Source organism: Dysidea avara, chromosome 10, assembly GCF_963678975.1.
Source record: "Dysidea avara chromosome 10, odDysAvar1.4, whole genome shotgun sequence".
In the NCBI taxonomy this organism is placed as follows: domain Eukaryota; kingdom Metazoa; phylum Porifera; class Demospongiae; order Dictyoceratida; family Dysideidae; genus Dysidea; species Dysidea avara.
The window spans coordinates 27,994,526-28,021,840 of NC_089281.1; the positions used below are offsets into that span (position 1 = coordinate 27,994,526).

A 27,315-nucleotide genomic window follows, 5' to 3' on the forward strand; every position below is an offset into this window, starting at 1 on the left:
ATTATCGCTAACCCGAGTTGAGAGTCTCGGAATACATTCACCCTGCTAGCCCACCTTGTCCTTATCATGCTGGGCTGAACAGACTTAGCACGGCATGATTCACATGTCAATTCATTTCAAACTGTGCCATGTTATACCTGGGATAGATGATAGTGTGAATGAGATGTAAATATGTCTACAAATACAACCACAAAGAGTTAGTGCCTTGATTATCAAGGTGTCCTTTTCATGCACATACTATTGTGTATATAATATAACGTACTACAAAATTCCTACCTGAATTCCAAAACAAAAATTGAGCCACCACTATTCAGGAAAACAGCTGTGCTTGGACTGTTAGTAAACTAACACAAGAACACACAATTTTACTGGCAAGAGCTACAACAGGTCTCAGCTTATTCACCTTCACTTGTAAGACTGCATGACCAGGGGGAAACCCCGTGGTACATTCTTGCAAGCACTGGAAGTTTGTTAAGTCCCATTTAGTCACCTAATACACAGACAACAAACTAGTGACCTCATATTGCAGGCCGACAACTCACCGGACCCTTAGCATATCCCACTAACAATCTAGTACTGTTAAAGTTTATCGTGACAGCTGACACAGCACCAAACTTCTCTGGACCACTTGGTGGAATAAGGCAAGCTTTTAGTTGTTGTTTTATGTCTAAAATAATCGAATGAAACTATAACACACCACTGCAGGTATGCATCGATAAATCTCACCAAAAATCAGAACAGTTCCAGTAGAGAGCCCCACAGCCATGTATTTGCCAACAGCTACACTAGTTGGTTGTCCTGTGCCACGGGACAACTGTACGACAATACATATTTTGGGACACAAAAATCAAATGCCAAGTACGTACCACTTGTTTCAGTTCCTTGGATATCAACTCTAGCCTTGTAATCGTCGCTACTGTGTCTTTATCAATCTCACTAGTTGACCTGAAATAATACAAAAATTGTTCCCTCCTTTTCTGAGCTGCTTGGAAGGAATATACTTGGAAAGGACGGAAGTCTTGCTGTCTGTATCTGTAGCAAACGAAGGGGTGGGCTGTGTACTGTCATCTTGAATTAGATCAAGATCTGTGATACCCAAATCCTCTAATGAAAGCAACTCATCTTCCTAAGAAGAAATAGATAGACATCGATAGTCACTGTAATTCAGTCATGTGCAGGTTGAAATTTTCCTGATCTTATTAAGCAGGTTACTGCAATAAGCAGGCCAATTTGCACTTAAGCAACACCTTTAGGGATTATCAAGTTGGCTGGTTTAGACTTATTACACTGTGACCAGATCAAAGGAGTTTCATTGCATTGTAACTCCTTTTATAGCAAACACCAAGAGTGCTATAAAGAATTTCTGGTTCTTAGGGACAAAGAATTTCTGGTCCATTTATTGCACATAAACTGTGCTAATGAACAAGTGGAGTAGACTACAAGCAGGCCATGTAAGTACACTAACCTGTACTCATGTTTTATTCAAGTTATTATCATTGCACTTAAAAGGCTTTGCTGACTGAACTAGTTTCAGCACCTATTGTGGTAGTAGTTTTGGAATTATAGTAGGAAGAGCAAGGAAATTGATTTGTACAGTGACTGTACTGAAAATAAACTACAGGCGCTTATATATGGCTGCGAATGTGGAAGTTGGCTTAAAATTTTCACCATGGATTAGCAAATCAACCAAGGTATAGTTTTAGCCCTGTAGTCGTTTACACATATGGGTATAAAGGAAGTTTAATAGAAGAAATGATGACGATCTTGTGTACGTTTACCGCATTGTACACATGACACACATACGGTACCGCTCAAACGTAACGTCGCACTCACTCGCACCACTTGATTGCAAGTGATTAAAAAAACTCGCTAATTAAAGGGCATGGCACCCATTTCCTTCGTGAGTAGCCATCCCATACGAAACGGATGGGATGAACACTCACAAAGGAAACGGGTGCCACAACCTTTAATTAGTGAGTTTTTTAATTACTTGCAATCAAGCGGTGCAAGCAAGTGCGAGATACGTTTGAGCAGTACTGTACTGTTGGGGCTACAGAAACAAAACAAGAATTTTCAAACTCTCCATGAGCAGGTGAATAAGATGGTGTACAGTTTTAGTCTTGTAATGGCCCAATAAAAACTTGTGTCTTTGCAGCATGCATAATTTTACAATTTTTTTTTTGTTTTTCTCAAAAAATGCATGCTTGTGCAAACAAGTCGGGTTTTTTGGCTGAGATGGTCACACATTTATTTGTATGTACTCTCAAGTACAAATGGACCTTATCATCAATACTATCAGTATGTATAAGGCCTTAATGCTGGAAAGCTATAGTAAGATTGAAATGATACATCCAAGTCACTGCTGGTTTTCTTTAAATAGATACAACCTATAATTACATAAAAAGTAGCTGCATAGCACCAAAGTGCCATCTACTGTGTATTATTTAAAATGTAAACAAATAAAATACAGTGAAACATCAATGAGTGGCTATGTCAAATAGGTACTGACCATTCAAGTATATTGCACAAAACCTTGACAGAAACTATATATGCAACAGGTGCAAGGGAAAATTAGAAACCTTAAATTTGAGCAGGGATCACAGATAAAAAAAAGAGCAAAGAAACAAAGGAGGTCATCTCTACACTCACAGATATATTAGCTGACATTTAATTCCTACGTCAGCCAGTCAATAGCTACAGTGTATGTCTGACGTAGGGATTGAATGTCAGCTAGTATAGCTGCAGGTGTAGATGACCTTCCTTATTTCATTGCTTTTTTTATCTGTGAACCCTGTCCTTACACTTGTTTGCTTACTTTTTTGCACTAACATAATTCACTACCATCATACACTGCATCAAAGAAAGAAGGGCAACAGACACATTAATCGCAAGACCAACCGCTAGTTTTTGGGTGATATTCTTGGTCAGGAAAGCCCAAACCTCTATTATCCCTACTATACTGTACGATATTGTGGATTTGGTAAACATCTTAAGCCAGTAACTTTGTTGTTATAATCTACTGTTAGTGTTTGCATGGCATATGGACCTATTAACCCATTATAGGATTAATTGAGCAACTATAACAAATCAAAACTGTTACATAGAAAACTCATCAAGTTTCTAATGCCACATACTTACATTAATAGTCAAAATAGTTCTGTACAAGTGTCTGTGCATTCTTTATTAGCTTGTAATTCTGACAACAAACACAGTAATCCTATAGGATGATGTCTGATGGTATCACTTGACACACACACACACCTAGTGCCTCTGTGGAAGATTCATAAATCTCCCAGGGATAACGTCTTAAGTTTGGAAGATTAACAATAGGTTTTCATGCAAAAGAATACATAAATGCCAACTAGCAGTAGCAGCATATCAGTTGCAAACAATATGCTTGGGCTAACCATTATCTTGTACACTAAATATTGATTACCAAATATTCAGAATACGGCAATACTTTTAACAAGCCATCACATTTAGGATTGAACTTTCAAAATATTTTAATAAACAGGTGTGAGCAGTGGATGGGAAATAGAAAATGGTCTTACTACACAACTCGTAAACACCATTTAAACTATCTCCTTTTATATATAGTGGCAGATGAAAACTGTAATCATTTCGACTATATCACAAACACCCTGGGGGTGGGTTTTTTTTATTATTAATAGAACTCTCATCAACACCTATATGTCATACGCTAAATTCATCTACATATGCTTACCTGGTTTAAGATACTTTCTAACGATGGTTTTTCCCGTCCATCTGGCAATGGAATATCGGATAGGTCCTGCTGTAAAACAAGATAAAATTAGAGCCTGCGCATTATATAGAATGTCGGTAGTTAATGGTTGTTCAAAGCATTACCTCAACAAGCGGGCTTTTGAGAATGCTGTTTAAGTCTTCATTGTTACCATTTACACCGTCCTCTACTGTTGTGCTCATTCCAAGCGAGCACTAACGAACCGTACCCTATTATACCGAATTATAAATACGAAATATTTTCGTAGGGCTTGCAAAATTGCTATTTTTCATATTGTTAGATCTCTTTAAAATTACTCCTTATAGTAATGCCGTACGTCAACGCGGCTGGGCTACTGTGCGGCACGGTGATGAAGGAGTCTAGGGAAAATGGTAGCTGGATAAGACGCTTCTTCGTACTCAATCAAACCTCACATAGACTGTTATATTACACTGAAGACTGCGCGGTATGCTATAGACCTTGTAATGTTCACGCATCTTTGTTTCAGTGGGGTAACATCTCCAAACATACTACATGTTATCTGTAAAATCTTGAAAGAAGCCGTGCCTTGTCTTCTGCAGCGAGCATTTTAAAATTATATGTTTCAACGATACTCTATATGTGTTGTTCTGCTCCTTGTAGTATGCGGATGACTTGTCAAAGCTTAAACCATTAGAAGATATTAATTGTCAGTATATCACAAAGGTGTGTCCTCACTACTATGGTACTGTTTGAACATGTTGTGTTATTGTGTACCAAAGGTGGGGATTGCTTCGTCACGACCCAGACTCTTAAACTGCTTCGGTTAGTAAAAATATATATGTGCACGTAAGCAAGCAAACCACGTGTGTTGTAATGTGCATATTCTAGTGTTCACAATAATAATATAATTATATGACGTGTGTTTTTGTTTCACATATACACACACACACAATGGCCTGTAGTGTATGTTGATACAGTTTTACATGCTTCAATTTGTTCCTCAACCGCCTTCCACACAGAAAAACTTATGATAACACTACACTTTGGCTGTGTGATTTGATTAATTACTGATTAACATATGTAATCATGTTAGACTAAATAATAATATTATAACAAATCTTGTTTATTCATTGTTGCACAAATAAACCTTTTTCCTTGTTATACCTCGTATCTTTCTACTATACTATCATGTGCCTTTTGCTTTGACATCACATTTGTGTCCTTTCTGTTTCACATTTTGTTTTGTTAGTGTGTGTGCAATGTACTATGTCATGTAATATTTGTTTCTGTCACTCTTGGTTTGTTATGTACATGTGTCACTTATCACAGAAATTGGCACCACAACCATTACACACATTTTGGCTGCTGACTCAGCAGAAGAGAGAGACGAATGGATAGAAACACTTAGGAAAGCCTCAGTGAGACATCGTGATAACACAGATGGATTATTACATCTTGTTGTTTCACAGATGAGACAAAGTGCTCCACTAAAAGCTGCTGCTGCTGCTCAACCAGGTGCTACTGGGGATAAAAAATCAGATGGTACTAGCTACCAAACGAAGATAGTTGGTGGTGTAGTTATCCGAACTCCTATTCAACAGGTAAGTCACACTGTTTGTTTAACACAAGTTATGTAGCAATGATATTAAGTACCCATTGATGGTTGTTTGTTGTGTCATATAGCAGGTTGCACAAACGCAGATGACCGCAGCAGAGTTAGCAAAGCAGAGCATATCAAGGGGATTTCCCAGAGTAATTAGGGCAGGGCATGGAATTAAAATAGGAGCAGTAGTAAGTGCTTTCAATAAGTGTCTTGGTGCAATGCATACCACCTCTGTGTTTCAGATGAAAACGTGGAAAAAAAGATTCTTTGTCTTAAATGAACTCTCATGGGCTTACTACAAATCCGTTGAGGCAAGTAATTTAGTGACTACATCAACATTACCAATAACATGCTTGTAGGAGTCAGAACCCATCAGGAGCATTTCACTAGCATCTGTCACTAAAGTAGGGCCAAGTGATTTAATGTAAGTTACACTGGCGTGGCCAGCCACCCATCTAACTTCTCAACAGTTTTCCAGGAAAGGAACATCTGTTTCAAATTGAGACTCCAGCTAGAACATTTTATATACAAGTAAGGCTCATATGTATTTAATGTAATTATTATGTAATTGTCAGTGGAGATTATTAATTAGGAAGCCTTGGGGGGATTTCACATGGTTGTACACTTATCATCCTTATAAGGTGAACAGTTAACATTCAATGCTTACAAGGTTGAACAAGTACTTTCCATTCCAACATCTTTTGAATGTTTAATAGTCTGGTGGCAAATGAGTGCTAATCTTAGCCCATTGGTATCATTTATATAGGGATTTTCCCTGTACATATTCAAGCTGTTTTCATTTTCATAAGATGAATGTTAATGGTTTCTTTGTAAGTGATAATGCATGCTTTCAGTTTACTAAATATTGTGATTGTCCAGGGAGAATTGGATTAGTACATGTATATGTGGCCCTAACAATTTTACATTTCACACAAATTTCCTGAAATGCCATCTGGATAGTTTGTAGATAATTAGTGTGTTGAGTGAGTACATGACTGAGGGACAGCAGCAACAGCTGTGTTACTAGTTGTACAAGTTGTGTGTGCGTGTGTGCATGTGTGTGTGAAAATGTTTTGTGCCTGTGAGCAGTTAGAATGTTGTCTGTGCGGTGGAAATGTCTGAACCTGTTTGCAGGTACGCATTAATCTTGCTGCCTAGAAAGTTTTAGTTAACGACTTCTTAAGCATGTTTCACATTGTCAGAAAATTTGAGAGGTAAACCTGATAACACAAGGAGAACCTTATCATACAGTACGATGGTACATAGTAGGGACAATGAAGGTGTGAGCATGGCGTGTGATAAAATATCACCCAAAACCAGCCTCAATTTTCCTCGCAACGACATGACGATATTGGTTGGGTAAAGTCAAGCCCAAAAGTGCCTTCAGATCAACCCGAAACGTTTTTGTCAAGTCACTACAGAATTTTAATTTTTTTTATTTCACAGAATGTTCTACTACCTGCCTGATACGTTTAGTCAAGCATAGCAGAAAACTGGGTACAGCTACAGTACTACTTTCACAAAAACATTTCAAATTCACTTAAGAAGAAACCTGATAATACTATGCGTGCACTATTGTCTTGCTTTAATCCTTCTGTACCAGTGAAGGTTCTTCATCGATAGTAGGGCTTCTTCCATCCACAGATGTATGTACACTTTACACATTACACACAATAATGGTATTGCATAACGTGTATGCCCGGAAACTTGTTGTAGACTTTGTAATGCTGAGTGAGCTGTCCAATATCATCAGAGACAAGTGTTTGTTTTTAGCAAACTACTTGCGTTTCTGAACGTTTGCTGTAACCAACACTGTTCATTACAAGCACGGATCCAGATTTCTAAAAGGGGAAGTTCCACTCTTAATAGTAGACTCCCCAGCAATGTTTCACTATTAAAAGTTTTACCATATAGACCTTTAGAAATGCAACTAAAGCCTTTAACAGCTGTTGTAATGGCTTTGGAAGATGAAGACGATAATTATTTTAGAGGCGCCTATCGCAGATAGATAGCAGTTTCAAGTGATATTTGAATTATTGTTGCTATAAACAAAGTGTTTTGTGATATAAAATCGTGTAATAAGTGTTTCTTTAACTGATAAAGATAAACTGGTTTTATTGAATTGAAGAAAAACTTGTCAGCAGTTTTGTCCGGCATCTGCCAAAGGGGATTCCATGAAACCCTTTGAGCATCCCTGGATCCGCCCCTGCACTGTCTGCTTCTTTTGTCACTTCATCATTATCCAGACTGGTAGCATTCTTTCCTTCATGGTGCTTCTTCACGTGATATTCAAACAAACCACATATAGCTATAGCTAATTGCTACTAATACAAAGTTTGTGAGTTAAGCTTGATAACTTGATGAACTTTTAAGTGAATACAGTTTAGCAATAGTATGTGGTGTGTTATACTTTTAGCTAATTGGCAAAGATTTGCTGAATACCAGTATAATTGTAGTGCTGTCATTAACTGTAATTGTGTAATATTGTGACCGGTTTTATGAAAAGGGTCTTCCCACACACACATCCAATTTGCCAACTTTAATGATTCCATTGATCCTTTGCTGGGGTGTAAAGGATTTATGACGATTCACAGATCGAAGGAAACTAATGACTTCAAATTTAGCCAATAGTTAGCATCAACATTACTAAATGGATGAAAAATTTTAGGGCTATGTACAGCTCCTATATGCATGAGTGTTAAAGACCTCTTTTCAAAAATCCAGTTAGATTATTATTCAATGAGTTTAGTGGTCATGAACTTGCAGAAAAAGTTCACAAACAAGTATTAGAAAAATAAGGAATTTTTAACTAGAGTAGGGACAATGTACAGTAGTACCACATTAAATGTAAAAAGTACTGAAACAAGCTGGGGAGATTGGAGTAGTATATAATGTCCTATTGCTAACAATAAGAGCCCTACTGTGCGTTTCAATAATCTCAACAGCACAGTAGGGATAATTGCTTCTTATTGTTTTACAGCAATTGGACATTACGTACTACCAAGAGTATATAATAGAAACCAAGAGTGTCGAACAGTGTAGTAGCCCATGATTAATGATTACGTAAAGTAACATGGATATTTCAGTAATCAATTGTTTACGAGAAATGGTAATTTGAAATCCGTACATGGCAACGGGTCTTTGTTCGCCAGTTTTCCATGTTATTCAACCAAGTATTCAATAGTTATTGTACAAAGAAAGCGTAGTAAGGACCCAAAATAACTCCAGCTCGCTAAAACAACGGTTGCACAAACAAGCATGTTGCCCTGCTTTCATAGTTCAGGGATCCGCTTGGCAGTGCCAGAACTTTAACATTAGCCAATTCCCTTTAACGCTGTCATGTTTTCGTTTGGTTTAGTGGCCGAATTGGGCTATATACAGCAACCCTTAATGGCAATGAAAACGAACAATTGCTGAAATATCCGTGTTACTTTATGCAATCATTAATCACGGGGTAATACACCCGTTCGATACTCTTGGTTTCTATTATATACTCTTGGTACTACTCCAATCCAGCTTGTTATTACATTGTCCCTACTCTATCCTAATTTTTCTTATACTTGTAAGTGTACTCACTAGCAATTTAGCTGTAATTCCAAACAGTGCCAAATACAATATCTGACAGATATCTTTTCATTATCTGCTGGAAAACAGTACACGTAATGAATTACAAGTCTTCCTTCTCTTCAACAATTTCACCCTGTAATATTTTTCTTTAATGTGCTACATACTATGCATGAGAGTGTATCACTGTTTACTACTATTTGTGTATGTTGTTCTCATAGGGTGAGACCAAGGAAGACACGGAAGAATGGATCAAAGCCTTCCAACAAGTTATTACTGGTTGTCGTAGTGGCAGCTTATCCAAGGTAGGAGTTGATGATGTCAGCAATACTAGATAATGTTTTTGATACGTATGTGATTGTAGTAGTGTCATTAGATTGTTAGTTGACAGTACAGTTTTGAAATTATTGATTGGACATACTCAATGGAAAACATGACTCTTTATGAGCAAAACAATTGTAACGTAAAAGCAATTGTCTTTTATTGTAGTAATAGTAGCTGATTAATGCTCAGCTGATTATGGCAATACACCCTGCATTATATATGTGGTCAGTGATCTATTAATGCATCATTAGCTGTGATTATTTTTTTTGTTTCTGTTAGTCTAATAACAACTTATTCCAGCATTGCTTTGCTCCTAATAATTTGTATGAAATTCGTATCCCTTACAAAAATTCTCACAAAATAATTGCCTATGCTGCAAACAATAACATCTCATTGCTCATCCTATTGGCAACTTGACCTTGGGTAGTCACTATTGTCAACTATCACTTAATATATAAAATGAGATGAGTTGTTGATCATTGGTCCTTAGATGTCTGCATTAAGCAGTTTAGTTTACTCATGCGACAACAATAACACTACATACATGCATCACAATACAGGGTATGTCAAGCTCATGACTTATTGTATGCTATTAATAGGATGAGCCAAACAAGGGCAGCAAACAGTTAGGATTATTTAACCAGGCAGACCCGAGCAGCAAACCGGGGGAATATGATGACCTACTCAACAAGGAACAGAGCGATGATGATGATGATGAATTAACTATCCCTAACTCACTCGCATAATGTTTAAATTGTCGTTTTCTTTCCTTTTTAATTGCACAAGTAAATATCTTCTAAATGATTCCATGTAGCTATGTAGGATAGAAAATGGAAATGGTGGTATTGTATGTCAGTGTCAGTGTCACTAGTGAGAATATAAAAATGATTGATGTTGGGTGGTGTACATGTAGTTAGCCTAAATTTTGTACATTTATCTATGGCGTACAGAGGAACTTTTGTAATCCAAATTCCATCATCTGACTGAAAATAATTGTTGTGTTAGAAAAGCTAATATTTTGCAAGCATGTTTAAAAAATTATTTTGCACACAACTTCAAAGACATGTATATATGTGGAGCTGGACTTGAGGCTTTTCTGTGCTGGTGTATGCCAATTAATAGTTTTTATTATCCGGATACCCTGAACAATGGATGGTTAGGCCAGGATGGTGATATCATCACTTGCTATAAAAACATTGTATATCTTATTGTGAACATACTTATTTTACTAGTACCTTAGAATTGAAACAAAACTAACACTCATGAAAATTGAGTCTAGTAAAGTTAAATGTGAAAACTATACCAAGGAAATTTTACCATAAAGCTATCCTGATGGTTTCAAATTACTATACGGATATATATCTGTTTCAGCCCTAATGCCAGTGTGTTTATGGTGTCAAAAACTCCATTTCGGGATGTGCTGTTTACTTGTTTTAGAGTCAGAGTTAGACATGATTGTTCTATTAGAGTATTTCTGGTGTTTACACCACTGACAAAAACTGTATATTGATTTCCTCAACCAGCTTTTCGTTGTAAACCATTGATACATTGCTCATAGTGTATATGTGTAGCTATGACTTCGCACCCCCTCTCAGTTGTCATGTATAATTATGCAGGTGATGTCATGAGCACAAGTGTTATACATACTGCTATAACCTCTCAATTCATTCCTCACACCTACACTAAAACTTTGCTTGACCCTACAAACGATTGCAATTAAGTAGCACACAAAATCTGAAAATCACAAAAAAATAAAAATATTATGTTCAATGCTAAACCATACACTGTTTCATTACTTCCGGTTTAGTACAGTTCGTACTTGTCTCACATAGTCATCACCAGTTAACAGTACAGCTCCAGAAGTGTAGTACTTCTTGATGTTCTCTCTGGACAACATGCGAGCATGGAAACTCTTAATAAATGGGTACTCCTCCAACATGCCAGGAAATATCTCAGTGAGCCGCTCCAGAACATCAAACAGAGTTATGTCAACAAACGTTATCGTATCACCTAGTAAATATCCCTTCATCTCTTTATTGTTGTTCTGTGATAGATAACTAGTGAAGGCATTGAGGTATCTAGGTATTAACGGGCTGACTTCAGCCTTCCAAGCCTCCTTGTCAGCCTGGAATAAGTACCCAGCTATCTTACTGACCATGTCCTTTATCCCCTCAGCTAACATGTCACAGTGGACCTGGTCTGTGGAGGTTTTCCCGTACATGCTGTATTTCCTAGCTAAGTAGCGTACAATGGCGCTAGATTGTATCAGTTTCAACCCATCTATCTCCAGTAATGGAAGCTGCTGGAACACTAAGTCGCCATTTGTCCTAAGCGCTTCAAGTTTTTCTTTTGTGTCCACGAATCGCTCTTCATATTGCACACCAGCCTCCCATAACATCAAACGGATTGGTTGAGCTAGTCCCTTTCCCTGGAAGTAATGTAAAACTACTGCAGCACCGCTCATTTCCACTCCGCACCAGATCTCGTTTGCATATCCTATTAAACGCGCAGGACAACTAGTAGAAACTTATAATGGATGAATTTCATAATAACAAAAGTTGCCCCTAGCAACTTGAATTTTACATTATTTGTAGGGGTAAATGTCTATAGTAACATACTCAAATTTTAAAAGGATAGCATAATATATAGGTCATGAGATGTGGCATTTTTCCATACATTATTTATTGTGAGAGGGGACAACAGTTGCCCCTTCTGGGCAATCACATAAATAATGTGTGGGAAAACAACAAATTCAATTAATGTCATTTCTCATTTAACATTATTTGTTGGTGTGAATCTCACAATTAACCTCTCCAAATTTTAAAATGATAGTATATATAGATCATGATATGACATTTTGAAATTTGTGGTTTTCCCATACATTATCCATGTGATAAAAGGTCACTGTTCACTCTAGTTGGAAGGTACTCATATTCTTACTTCAAATTCTGTTAGCACAGTTCGTACTTGTCTCATATAGTCATCACCAGTTAACAGTACAGCTCCAGAAGTGCAGTACTTCTTGATGTTCTCTCTGGACAACATGCGAGCATGGAAGCTATTCCTCCAACATGTCAGGAAATATCTCAATGAGCAGCTCCAAAACATAAAACAGAGTCACGGGTTATGTCAACAAATGTTATCGTATCACCTAGTAAACATCCCTTCATCTTTTTATTGTTGTTTTGTGAGAGAAAACTGGTGAAGGCATTGAGGTATCTAGGAATTAACAATTGAAATTCAGCCTTCCATGCCTCCTTGTCAGCTTTATAAGGATACCCAGCTATTGTGGCAACCATGTCCTTCATTCCATCAGCTAACATGTCACAGTGGAACTGGTCAGTGGAGATTTTCCCATACATGTTGTATTTCCTGGCTAAGTATCGTGCAATGGCGCTTGATTGTGTTAGTTTCAGCCCGTCTATCTCCAGTATTGGTATTAATTTTGTTGATACAATAACTCGCCATTTGCTCTAAGCGCGTGAAGTTTTCACGCCAACCTCCCATAACATCAAACGCATCGGTTGAGCTAATTCCTTGCCTTGGAAGTAATGTAGAACTACTACAGCACCGCTCATGCTGACTTCTCAGCAAGGTGTTACCATAGATAATGTATGCGTTCCTAATGGATTGGAAACGCCAGATACGGTGCGCCAATAGATTGGGAAATTTGTTGAGTGACTGGCTTTTTCCCGCTTGTTTGAAGGCCAGTTTGAAGGCGCGGACATTCCTTTTACATTGTTTATTGTGTTGCGTTGTGTACTGAACAAGAACACAGCGTGTCTGTGTGCACTGGGAGAAATATTGTTTGCGACAGGTGACAATGGCAGGTACGCAGCAGCTAATAATTCAGCAGCAGTACTATCAGCCAACTTCTCGTCACCGCATTTACACAACCAAAGAAATGTGTGATACATTGAAACAAATTTTATGCTACAGTACTGCTCAGCTTGAGCTAAACAATAGCACAAAGTAGTGCCTGTTTTCTGAAGTTTTATCGAAGCAGTGGAAATGTACAGCGAAGCAGTGAATATCTAGCTAGCCTACTACACTCTACCTGCTACAAGTGGTGTAAACAGCAGCAAAGAAACGATGCTACACTTTCTGTTTCTTCAGGAAATTTGCACAACCGTTTTGAAACACCATATTTCACCTTTGAACCTGAATTTTCTTACGCTGTTTACTACTCTCCAGCGTCCCTACCCAGTGTAATTAGTGTAGATGGTAACTAACCCAGCTCTAAACAATAAACAGTAATTTGCTGGTTACAAGAACAGCGAAATCTTCCACCTGTCAAGGTCATAAAGTTTACGCGCAGCGAAACGAGGATAGCCCATGACGTCACTATGTAAATAATACGGGCGTTTCAAATCCATGTAACATACATTATCTATAGTGTTATATGTACCGATTTCAGTATAAGCACCTGCGCGGAAATAATTATTGACAGGCCGGGGGACCTGGCACCATAGATACTAAATACATAATAGCAAGATAATAGTATATGTATTTAGTATCTATGCTGGCACCACCTTTTAGAGAAGAGGCGGTGGCACCAACCAAGCTGGAACAGTTTTTATTCCAGTGTATTGTGGTTGTTTAGTTTTTGTAACCATAGAGAATATACTATCTACGTTGTAACGTCTTGTATTTCGAGGGGGGAAATGTTCACTAATTTAGCGGATTTGGGGGTTATCAGCGAAAATTTTATCCTTCAAATATTTAGACTTCCATAATACACTGTAGTTTAATAAATTTTCCTATCAACCATCAAATTATGGAACAAACTCCCCGCTGATGTAATTAATTCCTCTACCCCTAATGAGTTTTGTAATAACTTAAGTAACTTTTATGATCACACCTGTGCGTTATAATCTTTTGATTACTGCACAGTAATAAATATAATATAATCATTTTGGAAGTGTTTGCAAATCCGCGAAATAAAGTTTTCGCAATATTGCTCAACCTCAAAATATTTGCCCCTTGAAATATTTAGGCCATACAGTATCACCTTGTACAGGATTTTGACTTTTGTGTACCCAATTTGATAACAACTAACAAGCAAAGAACTGGGACATGGTGATAGCAAATGCCTAAAAAACAAACAGAAAAAATAAGCTAATGTGTAAAGCTTTTTATTAGGACTGATCACTTTGAGTGATTTGATTTCAGTGACATTTACACGAAAATGAAATAGAGTCTGTGGTGCAAGGATGGGATAATTATTGGCGGTAACTCTCCATGTCATTAACCAGTTCAACAAGTTGATCGTGATTGACCAGTTTTAGGGTGCGGGGACTCGGCTCCACACCATCCAACTTCAAAATGTTCATCTCTGAAAACCTCCTCACAGCATTCTTGCACATCTCCATGCAACAGGACTCAGCTAGATAACAAATTTTTTAAAAAAACAAAAAAAATGCTGGATTACATACCAAAATAGGCCAGTCCTTTTTCACTGCGGTCCAGCAAACAGCTCCTCATTTTGTCAAGAAACTGTGATTCTATTTGGTGAAAGTATAGCATCACATGATACACTGCACAAAAATGCACAATTAACACCAAACAAAATACACATATGGTTAAATCAGTCACTTTTCATTGCCACAAGCGTTGTAATGTCTACAGATGAGTGTCTATAAAACCTTAAGAGCATTTATAAAACCTTAAGAACATGTACTTAATGACTGGCCAGCCAACATTAATAGCTACTGTGTTAAAGCCACATGGACTTGACCTTGAATTGAGGTCAGTAACTAGTAGCATAGATAATAGAGACCCCTACCTGGATAGGAAGCGCCCATACAAAACTACGGTTCTATCCGCGTTTCGCGCCTGAAGTTTTCTAACACTCTTTTTCATTCGAAGATTCTGTTTTACTGTCTGGATACAGCTCGGTTGCTTTAACTAGTAAGTTTAGTAGATTGTTTCTTGGGTGGCGATTGGCCTACTACTGGTATAGGCGCTTTCCATATAAAAAGTATTTGAACATGTTTGTGAAAATGGAGGCATGAACAAGTTTAGTTTAAGGCTGATGCTTATTACTAAACTAATGCTACGTGTACTGGTATGTGTTTCATGGTATATTCGCTCCAGTTTAGTCAAGTATCAACCTTTCACGCTTGTCAAACTTCTAGCTAATACACATCAGTACACCCACTATGAATAGACCAAACCTTATATTCCATAGTGGTAGGTTTACTACTCACCAGTAAGCAAAACATGTTCTTATAAAATATACTCCCGGTACTGTGTACAGTATAAGGGGCGCGAAGTGCGGATAGATTAGGTGGCGCTTAGAAGTTTCCAATCCAGTATGGGGTGTCTATTATCTATGCTAGTAGCTTTACAAAAAATGCATAACATTTTAATAAAGTAGTCAGATGATATTCTAATAGAACAGTCAGCCAGGTACTCGTACCTAGAGACCAGCCCTTTAAATGAATCTCCAGTAGGTTATTAGCTGAAGGGCATGGCTATGATTCTGAAGTAACACTAAAACGCTCCAACACTTCTTTCTGCTTAATGTTGTGTAACTAACAACATACAAAGTGTACATGCATGTAAAGCTGACATGTCATTACAGTGACGAAAGCAGTTGTTATTTAAAACTTAGCAAGCTTAAGATCAGTGATGTTCAGTTTCTAACCATCTGAAGAAGATCTTAAAACTGCAATTACATGGTTAATCTTGTGTAGCAATTGGGTGCACAACAAATATCAGTGCTATTAGAGTAACTCCAGTCCTGATTGTACAGTAGGTGAGATGTGTTAGAAGAGATAATTTATCAAACACACATAATCATACGGTGATATGCCTATCCACTATTGACCAAGATACTCTAATAGAGCAGTCATGCAGTCAAGCATGTCCTCCCCTCCACAAGGAATGTTAAGTGTTCTTCTTACACTACGGAAATTGCATCACCCTTCTTATATAGCCTCCTCCTTAAAATTTAGTTGTTACACCAGTGTAGACAGTTTGATAAACATGACTCTGTTGTGTACTATCAAAATATGGTTTACCTTTACATGTATGATCCTTCAACTCCAATAACTGTGTCCCTGTCAGCCAGTAAGCCTCAAGATATGGCTCTAGAATATTCTGCAGGAAGCTCAAGTGTTGGCTGGACTCCTGACTAGCACTGATCTACACAATTAAAAAAGTACTTCAGTATGCTTCAATGACATTGACTACCGTATGTGTACACTGTGTATGCTATGCTTTTTGAAATTCAGTTAATATGGTGAAAAAATACGAGTCTAGGTTGGAGTAGGTTAACTATCTCATACATCAACCCAAACATTTCCCCAAGATTTACTGCACTTCATGCACTTGTAAAGAGGGGTCTTACTTCTAACTGCACATCAGTGTATTGTTCTTCATCATCTTCATCATCAGCCATGAAGGTCAGTGATCGTTGCCTGTTGGTCAACTAAAGTGAAGAAGAGAAATACATTTTGTCTTGTATATCCTCATGCTCACCATAGTCATCTCTCTATGGTGGAACACTCCACTATTGGTCATCATGTCAATGGCTCCCTGTATGGTTGTATCCATGTGTTGACAAGGCTGTGGAGAGAATGAATATGATAATTATGTATGTAGCGTGTGTGTGCATGTGTGTATGTATGTGTGTATGTATGTGTGGTGTGTTGTGCAAGGCAACATAGCAGTGTTTTCCCCAGCAAAACAAAGTAGAGCGGTAAAAGTGTCATTTTGCTACCAACATCACAGTCAATTTGATAATTATATACATTCTTTTTACCACATCAAAAGAATTTTGAGTAAAGTAGAGTGGTGCTGCATCGCTCTTTAGGGAAGCCCCTGCATAGCTAAGCCGCTAGAGCACTGGCCTGGTAATTGAAAGGTTCCAGGGGCATAGCCAGACTTTCAGTGAAGCTAGGGTCTAGCTATATATTTATATATGTGACTTGATCTGGGAAAACCGGTCTTATCGCTTCGATTTTTCATCAAGAACACAAAGCTACATGATGAATAAGTTACCTAATTTCACAATCAAAATCAGCTAGAATTGAGTGGTCTGCTTTTGCTGGCTGCTTTTCCCAAGCCCATTGGCGATCTGTACGTGCAGTGTGTGGCCTTAAAGGAGCTCTGGTCAGCCTGGGAATGGCTGTATGCAGTTGTACAGCTCCGTGGTGTTGAATAAAGAACTGTACTGAGAATTTCCTTTCATTTTAGCCAGTTTTGAGACTTGAATGGCCCATAATTTGGCTTAACTCATTCCAACACCTTCCTTTTCAATTTTTTGAACAGCCTCTTGCCCTCCTTCTGGGTCCCCGATTCCCTTCAGCTCACCTAATAGTCAACCTCAGTTTAAGAACTATCTAAAATGGCAGGAAACTTAGTTGTTGGCTACTTGCACAGTGGATGCTCTGGAAGGTAAGGAATTGGTGTAAAATGTGTGAAATTTTGGTACACATAGCTTCAACCATTGGTGAGCTACAACACATTAAATATTTTTAAAAGGGCATTTCTCAATACTGTTAAATAGGCGATAAGACTAGTTTTCCCAGACTGGGCCAGGAAAGACAAATCTTAGTGTGCACACTAGCATGTGAAGCATGCCAACCTAGGGGTAGTGCTGAGCGATAATATCGATAGTTCGATACTCGCTATCAAAAAATCATTATCGTGATATGGTAATTACAGCTAACCATCGCGATATTGCTGTAAAACATTGTTACTAAGTTTATTTAACTGTTTTGTAGGCTTGCTTATTTGTGAAATGTTTGGTTGCAATGCTATAACAAGCTGTGTATATTTAATGGTCGCCCACGCAATTAGCTGATTGCTTCACGAATGGTAATTGATGAGTTTACAAGAAAGCCAAGCAAACAGAAATATATGATGGTGTTAATCATGCTTGAATACCTGGAACTTGACTGAAGATAATTCAAAGTGTAATTACCATATCGTAAATAATACTTCAATATCTATTGTGATAGTGAATTTTCTATCGCTCAGCACTACCTGGGGGATCTGGGGCATACTCCCCCAAGAAATTTTTGACCCTCTGAAATTGAAATGAGAGTGATTTCTTCATCACAGTATAATTACTAAATATGCTGTATTAGGGGGACTGCTCTATTAGGATATCTCAATCTTGGCTTTCTGCTAACTACGCTATACACACCACCTAGGAAAATTAAAATTAAATATTGAATGTGAGGCTAGTTATTTAGAGTAGCTAGCTATTGCTCATATTAGCCTGACTGCTTTATTAGGGTGACTGTTCTATTAGAGTATCTCAATTTTGATGTTTATTATAGTGTACAATTAATGTTGCCTGGCCTGGGACTGGTACACCTCCGAGGTTCAATGCCTGGTCATGCCCAGTTTCTATTGTTGTTGTTTCCTTGAGCAAGAAACTTTACCCTTACATTGCTCCAGTCTACCCATGAGGACCACGTGACAACAGGTCCACCATCAATGGGTTGTGTGTAGTGTTCGTGAGTATGATATTCATTTGTGTATGTAGTGCTCACTGGTGCAAAGATAAACTCTCTTGCTAGTATGATACAGAGTTGTGTAGCTGCTTCCTTGAGCTATAGAATACACACATTACAGCCATTAAACATATTGTACATATATACCCTGTATATACATTACACACACACACACACACGCACACGTACACACTCACACACCTCTTCTTGAAAGATAACAGTCCCATTACCAACTACTGCAGGTGATCCTCCCAATATAGAGTTAACAGAACAAGCTACACAAATGACAGATCACCACCACTACCCCTCACTACTACCTACCAATAATGGACTCCATTAGGAAGACATGTATTGACTGGTTGGAGAGCTGTGTGAGGCCCATCACAGTGGGCAGCTTCAGGACTGGTACAATAGTGAGTTCCTGCTGCTGATCTCGTGACGTCACCACTAGGTCTCTCATGTATTGTAGGGCATGTCTCACAGCTGCTTCTGTTGACCCACAGTATTCAGCACGTCTGATAGGAGAGACAGCAACACAGCAAATTATACCTCTATTTCACTATAGTCTTTTGTTACAGAGGTATGGTATTGAACTCTACACAATAAAACCTGCGACAGACAAAAAAAAACAAAAAACACACACACACACACAAAGAAGTCAAGATAAAGATCCCTCCAAATATACAGGTGTGCCCTTGTATCTAAAATATTAGTCTCTCCAAAACCTTTAAAACTTTCCAGATATGTATCACTAGTACCATTAAACTGTAAGCCAAAAACTACTAGACATAATGAATTATACAGTGATAATAATCAAATAGATACAGTTTTTGTCACCAATATAGCATCTCACCTTCCTCTGCTACCAGCCTCTTGTATCATCCACTGGTAGCCAGCCACTAACTGTGACAATGTCACCCCCTGTGTGCACCACACACCACAGTACACAACTATATACACTGTGAAACACTTACTGATCGAAACTTGGTCAGCAACAAGAATGATACCATACTGGTCGACATCAGCGAGCCACATCGAGTGAAGTCTATTAGGAGCAACATGAACAAGTTTATATATATATAAAAAAAAGGAAGATGTGCTGTATATGAAGCTATACAATATTTTGTGCAGCAAGATACTTCACTGAAATTATTACATGATATTTCTTCTGCACTCTTAACATCTACCACAACTCAAGGAATTAAATGGACTGTTACGTATATTTTTTGCTTATTGTTTCTATGTTGATGGACACAGCACATTCATTCAAAGCAAGCAGCACATTGTCTCCTTCAGTCAGGATTAGTTACCATTGACTACATGTCGTCCTAGAGCAGTAACCAGCTGTCTAGTACGAGCCTCTTCTTCACTGTATGAGTTAATAGATAGACCACTTCCTAGCAACATCAGTGGGTCAGAAATACTGCACGTTTGAAGATATTCCTAGAAAAAATACAGCTTTGTAAATCCTGAGTATCGATCAGTAGATGAATGAAAAATTGATAATCTCAAAAGGGGAATAGGGATTGCTGAAAAATGCCAAATAACAAGAAGAGATCATCACTGGGTGGTAATGTAAACCACAAATCTTTATTTTGACTCTCTTGTCACAAAATTTCAGTTCCATGTTCCATTCATTGTTGAGTCAAAAGGGATCCGTGGTCCCCAGCGATTTCCTCTTGTTTCATGGATTTTTTTCAGCGACCCCTATTCCTTTTGAAACTTTCTAATTTGTGTATCCAGCAATGAACTTTAAAATAATGAAGATTGTTTCAGATAGAGCAATTTTGTATTCTAATGTTTTGGTATATACAATGTTATGAAACTGATCACATTGTAACTCTCCTAATATGAGCTGGAATATTACATTATTAGTGCCTTTACTAGCTGTCAAATTCAGTTGCTATCAGATACACTTGACTGCATTATTAGAGTATTTACAAGACTACTCTATTAGAGTGATTTTGGATAACCTGTCCACATACAATAATCACAGAGTGATAAAACCACCTTGCTACAAAGTCCTTAGCATACATAAGGGAAGCACACACTAGAAAACCCAAATCCGAGCACAAATTTATGGCTTCATGTGTGCAATGGTGTTTTGACAAGAAACGGCTCGGTTTGGGCTGAAACAAAATCAAAACAGGTCATGGGCACACACAGTGATTCATAAAGCCAGCCTTGCTACTTTTAACTAGTAAACTTCACTTTTGTGGTTCATTACAGATTAACAAACCTGGAGGGAGAATGGTTGGGCAAAATCCACTCTGATGTGTCCTAGTTTAGTGGTCAACATGCGCCACATGCCAGAAATAGCTCTCCAAAGCGTCTCCATTTTTTTAGCACCTCCCTTGAGAATACGTCACAGGTAACACACCAACATATACAGACACTCTTCATACCATCAACTCGTGATGAAAGTTTCCTTCAAGAATCTAGAAAAATGACATAAAACACACACACACACACACACACATGTTCTCAAATGCATGCACGCACTATGTTCACACATTAATAAGGTCTCAGCTACCTTTGTAAGATAAAATTCAACAATTTTGTGGCCAAACACACACACACTACTCTAATAGTACATACTTTGTCATAGGAGATGTTAACTGGTACAATATAAATATCATTGACAACACCTACATCAAACACATATTACAACAGACACTGACAACACTATCAACTTTACCCTCCATCACTGTATCAACCAGTACAGACACTAGCCCTCCCTTTGGTATGGACGGCTTCCCTGTACGTGTCCGTGACCCCTCTAGGGTGACATGGACAAGACTAACACAGTACACCACAAGTGCCTGCACTCACATACCAACAAAAAATTCAACATATTGTCCTTTCTTCAACAGTTGCTCCAAGTACTACAGCACATAGTACAATTTAATGCTATACTACCACAAGAGGTCCCACACCTCATGTAAGACTTTACGATAGAGGACATCTTTACGTGCTGCTGTATCCAACTTTCGTTTGATGAAGAAACCACCCAGATGTCTTTGCAACCATCTAACAACCAGAAGCAGTGCATGATCAACACCTGTTAACTAAACCAGAACTTACGCAAAGCCAGTAATGTTGAGATTGTCTGTGGAAGAACAGTAAAAATAAATAACAGTTGACTACATAGACATATAGTGGAACCTCTCAATAGGGACACCCTGAAAGGTGGACACCTAGGTACTTAGGACACTTGTCACCTGTTTGTGCAAATATATATACCCCTGAAATCAGGACACCTCACAAATAAAAATAGATGAGGTTCCAGAGATACTCACCTCCAGCAGCAATATGTGGCACCTACAAAGAATTGAAAAATATGATATTATTTGTGGTTTCACACCACAACACACTATGTACACCAACTGACACCACCACACCACGCACATCACGCCACATCATGCCAAGACGTAACCACAACAATGAAACAGGTGAACACAATAGGCTGTAAAATATATGTATGCATAGGTGATAGGTCAGAAAAGAAACCTGGTAAACAATAGGAAATTGATAACTTACTACAGTGTATGGTAGTCTAGTGTATGGCCATTATGGCAATCTAACAAAAGTGTCTGCCAACACATAAGGTATTCAAACAGGTATAGGTAAATTAAAAATGATTCTTTTACTACTAGTGTATCATGCGTACATTTTAGTAATAATACACTATTGAAAGTTGTCCAGTATAGGAAAATGAAATAGATTAAAGGATGCAAATTTTATACTGTAACAATCCTATGCATGATATCCACAACAGCTCAATCATATGATTGTCATTCTGCATGCACACCATACACCACACACACACAATTACATACTTTTACTTCTAAGTTGACCAGCAGAAATGAGAGAATGATATAATCTAAATGACTCTTATGAGTGGGCAGAAACACAACTGGATAACCATTCTACAATGGGCACACTGTAATATCCACACCACGCATCACAGTACCAACCTTATTACACTCTGTAGATACTTTCCTCAACATTTCCAGCTGACCTTGGTCATAATGTAAACCCTTGAACACAAACCCAAACACTCCATGTAACACTATCCCTGCAACCCTACAATAATAAAGGACAGGTGACTAAGTCACTCCACAGGAAGTCATGACAAGAACAACTATTCATTAACTGTTACTAAGAAACACCTGAATAATCTTTTGTAGATAACTGCAGCCATTGTACGAATGATGCTTTTAGCTCGGCTACGTTGGCTGGCCATTGTCTTCTCCGTACTTAGTTCTTCTCCAGTGTTCTTCTTTGTTTCTTCGATGGCTTCTTGTGAGCAGTATGTGACAGCATTGTCAACTCTGCAGACAGGGTTTGGGATAAAAAAAATCACTACATGGTTACCTTTCAGACTGTAGAACAGACTGGTGTATTCCAGTTCCTGGGATATTGTAGTCTAACTTAGCATTCCAACAATGTTGTAATACCATCCACCAGTGAGTCAACCAATTACTACACACACAGAGGGTCACACATAACACACTCTACACATAGTCTACCATACCCCTTAACTATTCTCAATACATCCATCGTTGGCATGTTAGCAAATGAATTATCATAAAATCTTGTCTAGAAGAAATAACAGTTTAATATTAGCACACACAACACAGTCTTACATACTCTGCTGGTCGGTAAACACTTTTCACAGCACCTAGCCATGGCTGGTGCAAAACTCGTTGATATTTGTGGAAGCGTTCCCAAGTCAACGGTCAGCGAAGGCACATAACACTGTTCTATTATAATAGAGTTAGTAGAGGATTGTACCTAGACGGTAGCGGAGTGAATTGGTGTGTGTGAAAATTATCTCTCACGTCTGTAGTCGGTTTCTTGCTCCGTTGTGATCTACGGTCCAAGCGAGTTCCTGGAGTTCTCTGTGGCGAACGCTTTTCTTCGCTGCCAACAGCGCTGCGCTTCAGGATAGAATTTTGCGACGAGCTTGGAGACTTGCCAAATTTCTTAAAGATGCCATCCACGCGAGATCTATAGTCACCTTCCATTCTGACACGTGGATAGCGCGTCCATCAACACGTGACAATTATTGGCTTTCACCACCTATACATAAGTTCACGCATTTCTGTTAGCGCAAGGCGGCGTTATTATTAATACGAGGTAGGCCGCATGGTTGGCAAGCTTGAAGTTGGCCTAGTACAGAATGGTTATTAGTTGCTGTACGTATGGGTGTAAGAACCGACATGGAAGGCGTAAAGGACTTGGTTTCTTTAGGGTTCCTTCTACACAAATGGAAAGGGGTAGTGGCGATGAAGAGGAAGGCGTGGCAGCCGAATGAACATTCGCGTATTTGTGGCGACCATTTTATACCAAGTACGTTTGCTCTGTTAAGAGTAGATAAGTTTTGAATGGACAATGGACATGAATCTTATTTCAGTTATCAATAAGTAACAGGGTTGTTAGACTCGTGTGCGTTGTATTTAATCAGAGGCGTAGCTAAGGGGGGGCATTTGCCCCCCCCCCATCACTAAATGATTTTTTTTAAACCTTCGTCACAAGTTTACCAGTGTTAAACTGACACGCAAATGACTGTACACTACTACGCGGTATCACCAGGGATTGCTAGTGAATGCGCACACACAACATTCAATTCGCTCGTGAATCCATCGAACGAAAATATTAGAGACATACTTCTATACTTAGCCTAGATTACTCGCGTGATAGAACATTTTTGAATCTAAAAAGAGAGACCCGCTTCTCTGCGGCAGGAGTCACAAGTGACAAAGGAGACCAGATGACGCTACGAACCTACTGCCTACGAGGTGATAAAGTGTTAGCTAAATAAATGCACCAAGTTTATATTATCGAGTCGATCACACTGGACCTTTGTACGTACTGCAGTGCAGTCTGTTTTTACTTTGTCAGTCAGTCAGTCAGTCAGGTGGATCAGTCAAGCTTACAAGTTCTGCTAGCAAGACAGGTGTGATTTCGTGCAATATATGGCATTTCATTTTCGCCGAGTGAAGTGAGTGGATACGTCATCCTGTCAGCAGTGTGCTAGGACTGCAGCACAGGCTGTGGCTAACGTAAAGTAACCTGTATTTGCACTAAAGTATTAGCTCTACCGGACTGTGAATGAATTTGTTGGAGTACAGTTGTGGCACGTGCGATGATGCTCGACGAATATAGCTACCTCGATTGGAAGCAGTCAGTACTGAAATAGTTACGTAATTAGTTCTTTAAGCTGTAATAATACAACACCGTATGTTGGCTAGCCCACCATTGGGTCATTAGCCTTTTTTGCAGTCATAAATGATTTTGAGTGTTTCGTTGGGGTATGCCTGCCCCTCCATCACCTTCTGGCTAGCTACGCCCCTGTATTTAATAGGGTAGCTAGTGATTGTTTTATTAGAGTATTTCGAACATATCATCATTGCGTGCATTTACATGTGCAGTGGTGAGTGTATTAGGTATGGAATTCAATGGTAGAGTTGTATAAATGAGTTGACCTTGGTGTGAGCTTTTTGGTAGGTCATTAGAATCTCAGTTGTACTATAATTTTATTTCCTTATTTTAGCCTGCTATAATCTGGTAGAATATCTAGGCAAGCATGTTTTACTAGAAATTTTGTACCTTTTAGTAGGGCTGAGCGATACTACCGTTTTAGCGATATTTTGTTATTAGCTATCGTGATACCATGCCTGTACATTATTGTCATTAAAAATCCATTTGTTATGCAGTACTAGGCTAAGAATCCTTATAAATGATAAAGTCCACCCATCTGGTTTCCCCTGCAGAGAGGTGTGAACACCATAACAACCTCAAAGCATGTGTTACAATAACTTACTGTAAACAAGGATGATAGTGGCTAGTTTGCTATCACCTATAAGGACTTCCTGCAGGAATACTGAGCAATATGCTGTGTGGCACCAGCTATGATTGACTTATTTGTAAGTATCGTGAACTATTCAGTATCGTGAATAGTGGCTTTAGTATCAATCGTGATACTAAAATGGCAGTATCGCTCAGCACTACCTTTTAGGTATGCCAGTAGACAACCCTCTTCATACTGACTATGTTCCAAGTATCTTTTCTCACAAACCTGTCCCCTTAAGAGCACTGACACAAAAGCAAGACCGTTTAGAAAGAGCAATGAAGAGAAGGCAATTGAAAGTTGACAAACAAGCTGCTAATAATAATAAGTCTAAGACAATTGAAAGCTGGAAAACTAGTTGCTAAGTCAAAAGAGAGTGCTGCTGAACCATTAGTAATGTCTAGCACATGTACTAGTAGTACTGAAACACAGTGTGATTTAGATGAAGATGACCGTAATACAGATGAACTAGAAACACAAGCATCCAGACTGAAGACAACTCAACTAAAAGCTCCATTCAAACACCACCTAAAATTCATTTTGCAGATAAAGCAACTCAAACTGATTTACCACCATTTGGTATTAGTGATATTAAAGGAGACAACAACAAAACAAAGTTTTGGCATTAAACTTCGCTTCGTATCTCTCTTTATCTTCATCTTTCAAAGAGTTGAAATAGTCACTCATTCTATAGTAAACACTGCCTAACTAATTACAACATTAATCTCCGTTTCCAACCAGAGTAAAAACAATGAGTCACGTGCTCATACGCGCAATTTTCACATGTACTTATGTATATAATTTTAAGCGCACCAAATTAATTAATTCAGCGCTTTGCACAATGCGGCCACACTAAAACCATAGATCATTAACTTGAGTGAAAATAAAATTTAAACCTTAGTCAATGTAGCTAGCCACTCATATTTTTAATGAGAAAAATGTGAATTACTGAAACATACTTTTTAATGCTTTAGCATATTTCTTGTCTGCTTCTTTTTCCTTAACATCTAACTGTTTGAGTTGCTCCACAATTGCTTTATTGTTTGGATCCAGTTCTTTAGCTCTGGAAAAATCTTTTCTTGCTAGTTCAAAGTCATTCAACTTACTATAAGCCACACCTCTTCTATATAGACACTTAACATTGTTACCATCATTGCTAAGAACCTTACTACACAGTTTGCATACATCCTCGTAGTGTTCCCATTTTAAATGACACGCAGCAAGATTAGACAAGCAAGCAGCTTTGAGTAAGAACACATCTCGTCTCTGACCACACTCTCTGTCATACTCAAGTGGGATTATGTACTGCAAAGCCTTGGAATATTTTCTGGCGGCTGCAGTTACTTTGGACTGTTGAAATAAACTAGTTCCAATTGTTTTGTAATGCGTTGCTGCCTCCAGCCGTCCTTGCCAGCCTAATTTCCACACATCACTAGCCCTTGTGAAGGATAATAATTGAATTATACATACCAAGTCACTATCACAAAGATGTTTCCACCTTTCATCATCAGTACAGTACTTCTGTAAATAAGTACAACCTATTTCAATTTGACATTTCTCATTCTTCTTCATACTACACACACAGTGCTCAATGACTTCATCAACAAAAGTGCTGCCATCTCCAATAGTAATTTGTAATACAGTTTGATTTTGGCTTGGTTGACTCTTGGCATACTGCAAACAACTGATAGACACCAAGCTCCTTTCATTTGGAGTATACAGGCCTTCACCACATTCTAATATTTGCTTATTGTAGCACTTGGCAATCATCCTG

General features: G+C 38.3%; 5 protein-coding genes across 9 annotated transcripts in view; 1 reads left to right on the forward strand and 4 right to left on the reverse strand.

The window, feature by feature from the left end:
• The window catches only part of LOC136236467 (vacuolar protein sorting-associated protein 8 homolog), a 29,807-nt gene extending 25,782 nt beyond the window's left edge, over positions 1-4,025 (reverse strand). Inside the window, exons 1-8 of one of the 2 annotated variants that reach the window (XM_066026616.1) lie at positions 3,868-4,025; positions 3,725-3,793; positions 1,002-1,126; positions 867-945; positions 727-814; positions 543-667; positions 404-490; positions 277-344 (exon numbers count right to left, since the gene is read on the reverse strand). In XM_066026616.1, the coding sequence (XP_065882688.1) occupies positions 277-344; positions 404-490; positions 543-667; positions 727-814; positions 867-945; positions 1,002-1,126; positions 3,725-3,793; positions 3,868-3,945 (719 nt within the window). In that variant the 5' untranslated portion in view covers positions 3,946-4,025. The remainder of the gene's footprint in view (positions 1-276; positions 345-403; positions 491-542; positions 668-726; positions 815-866; positions 946-1,001; positions 1,127-3,724; positions 3,794-3,867) is intronic. The other variant, XM_066026617.1, reaches the window with a different exon arrangement.
• LOC136236471 (pleckstrin homology domain-containing family A member 2-like) lies at positions 3,985-10,019 on the forward strand. 2 transcript variants are annotated; one of them, XM_066026624.1, is made up of 11 exons: positions 3,985-4,208; positions 4,385-4,447; positions 4,504-4,546; positions 5,054-5,142; positions 5,194-5,325; positions 5,411-5,515; positions 5,570-5,638; positions 5,687-5,751; positions 5,798-5,858; positions 9,113-9,196; positions 9,815-10,019. In XM_066026624.1, the coding sequence occupies exons 1-11, from the start codon at positions 4,071-4,073 to the stop codon at positions 9,959-9,961; spliced, it is 996 nt and encodes a 331-aa protein (XP_065882696.1). In that variant the 5' UTR covers positions 3,985-4,070; the 3' UTR covers positions 9,962-10,019. The 2 variants fall into 2 exon arrangements, with proteins under 2 accessions (XP_065882696.1, XP_065882695.1); XM_066026623.1 differs by having other exon boundaries at positions 3,986-4,208; positions 5,408-5,515.
• A 906-nt stretch (positions 10,020-10,925) lies between these two features.
• On the reverse strand, positions 10,926-11,749 carry LOC136268384 (glutathione S-transferase A3-like). Its single transcript, XM_066063707.1, has one exon. The coding sequence runs from the start codon at positions 11,677-11,679 to the stop codon at positions 11,008-11,010; it is 672 nt and encodes a 223-aa protein (XP_065919779.1). The 5' UTR covers positions 11,680-11,749; the 3' UTR covers positions 10,926-11,007.
• A 2,585-nt stretch (positions 11,750-14,334) lies between these two features.
• LOC136268383 (glycerol-3-phosphate acyltransferase 1, mitochondrial-like) lies at positions 14,335-23,795 on the reverse strand. Of its 3 annotated transcripts, none has more exons than XM_066063705.1 (26): positions 23,530-23,795; positions 23,339-23,446; positions 23,223-23,287; positions 23,063-23,170; positions 22,858-23,019; positions 22,663-22,771; positions 22,525-22,614; positions 21,985-22,006; positions 21,770-21,794; positions 21,622-21,715; positions 21,522-21,570; positions 21,384-21,464; positions 21,284-21,333; positions 21,091-21,123; positions 20,925-21,038; positions 19,996-20,128; positions 19,660-19,730; positions 19,539-19,606; positions 19,007-19,200; positions 18,887-18,960; positions 18,725-18,784; positions 16,701-16,787; positions 16,570-16,650; positions 16,241-16,364; positions 14,651-14,719; positions 14,335-14,601 (listed from the first exon to the last, which is right to left on the reverse strand). In XM_066063705.1, exons 1-26 carry the CDS (start codon positions 23,713-23,715, stop codon positions 14,438-14,440), a joined length of 2,421 nt encoding a protein of 806 aa, XP_065919777.1. In that variant the 5' UTR covers positions 23,716-23,795; the 3' UTR covers positions 14,335-14,437. The 3 variants fall into 3 exon arrangements, with proteins under 3 accessions (XP_065919777.1, XP_065919776.1, XP_065919778.1); XM_066063704.1 differs by having other exon boundaries at positions 23,339-23,482; XM_066063706.1 differs by having other exon boundaries at positions 23,339-23,451; positions 23,530-23,665.
• Positions 23,796-26,486: 2,691 nt separating this feature from the next.
• LOC136236881 (uncharacterized) lies at positions 26,487-27,311 on the reverse strand. Its single transcript, XM_066027112.1, has one exon. The coding sequence runs from the start codon at positions 27,309-27,311 to the stop codon at positions 26,487-26,489; it is 825 nt and encodes a 274-aa protein (XP_065883184.1).
• Positions 27,312-27,315: the final 4 nt, after the last annotated feature.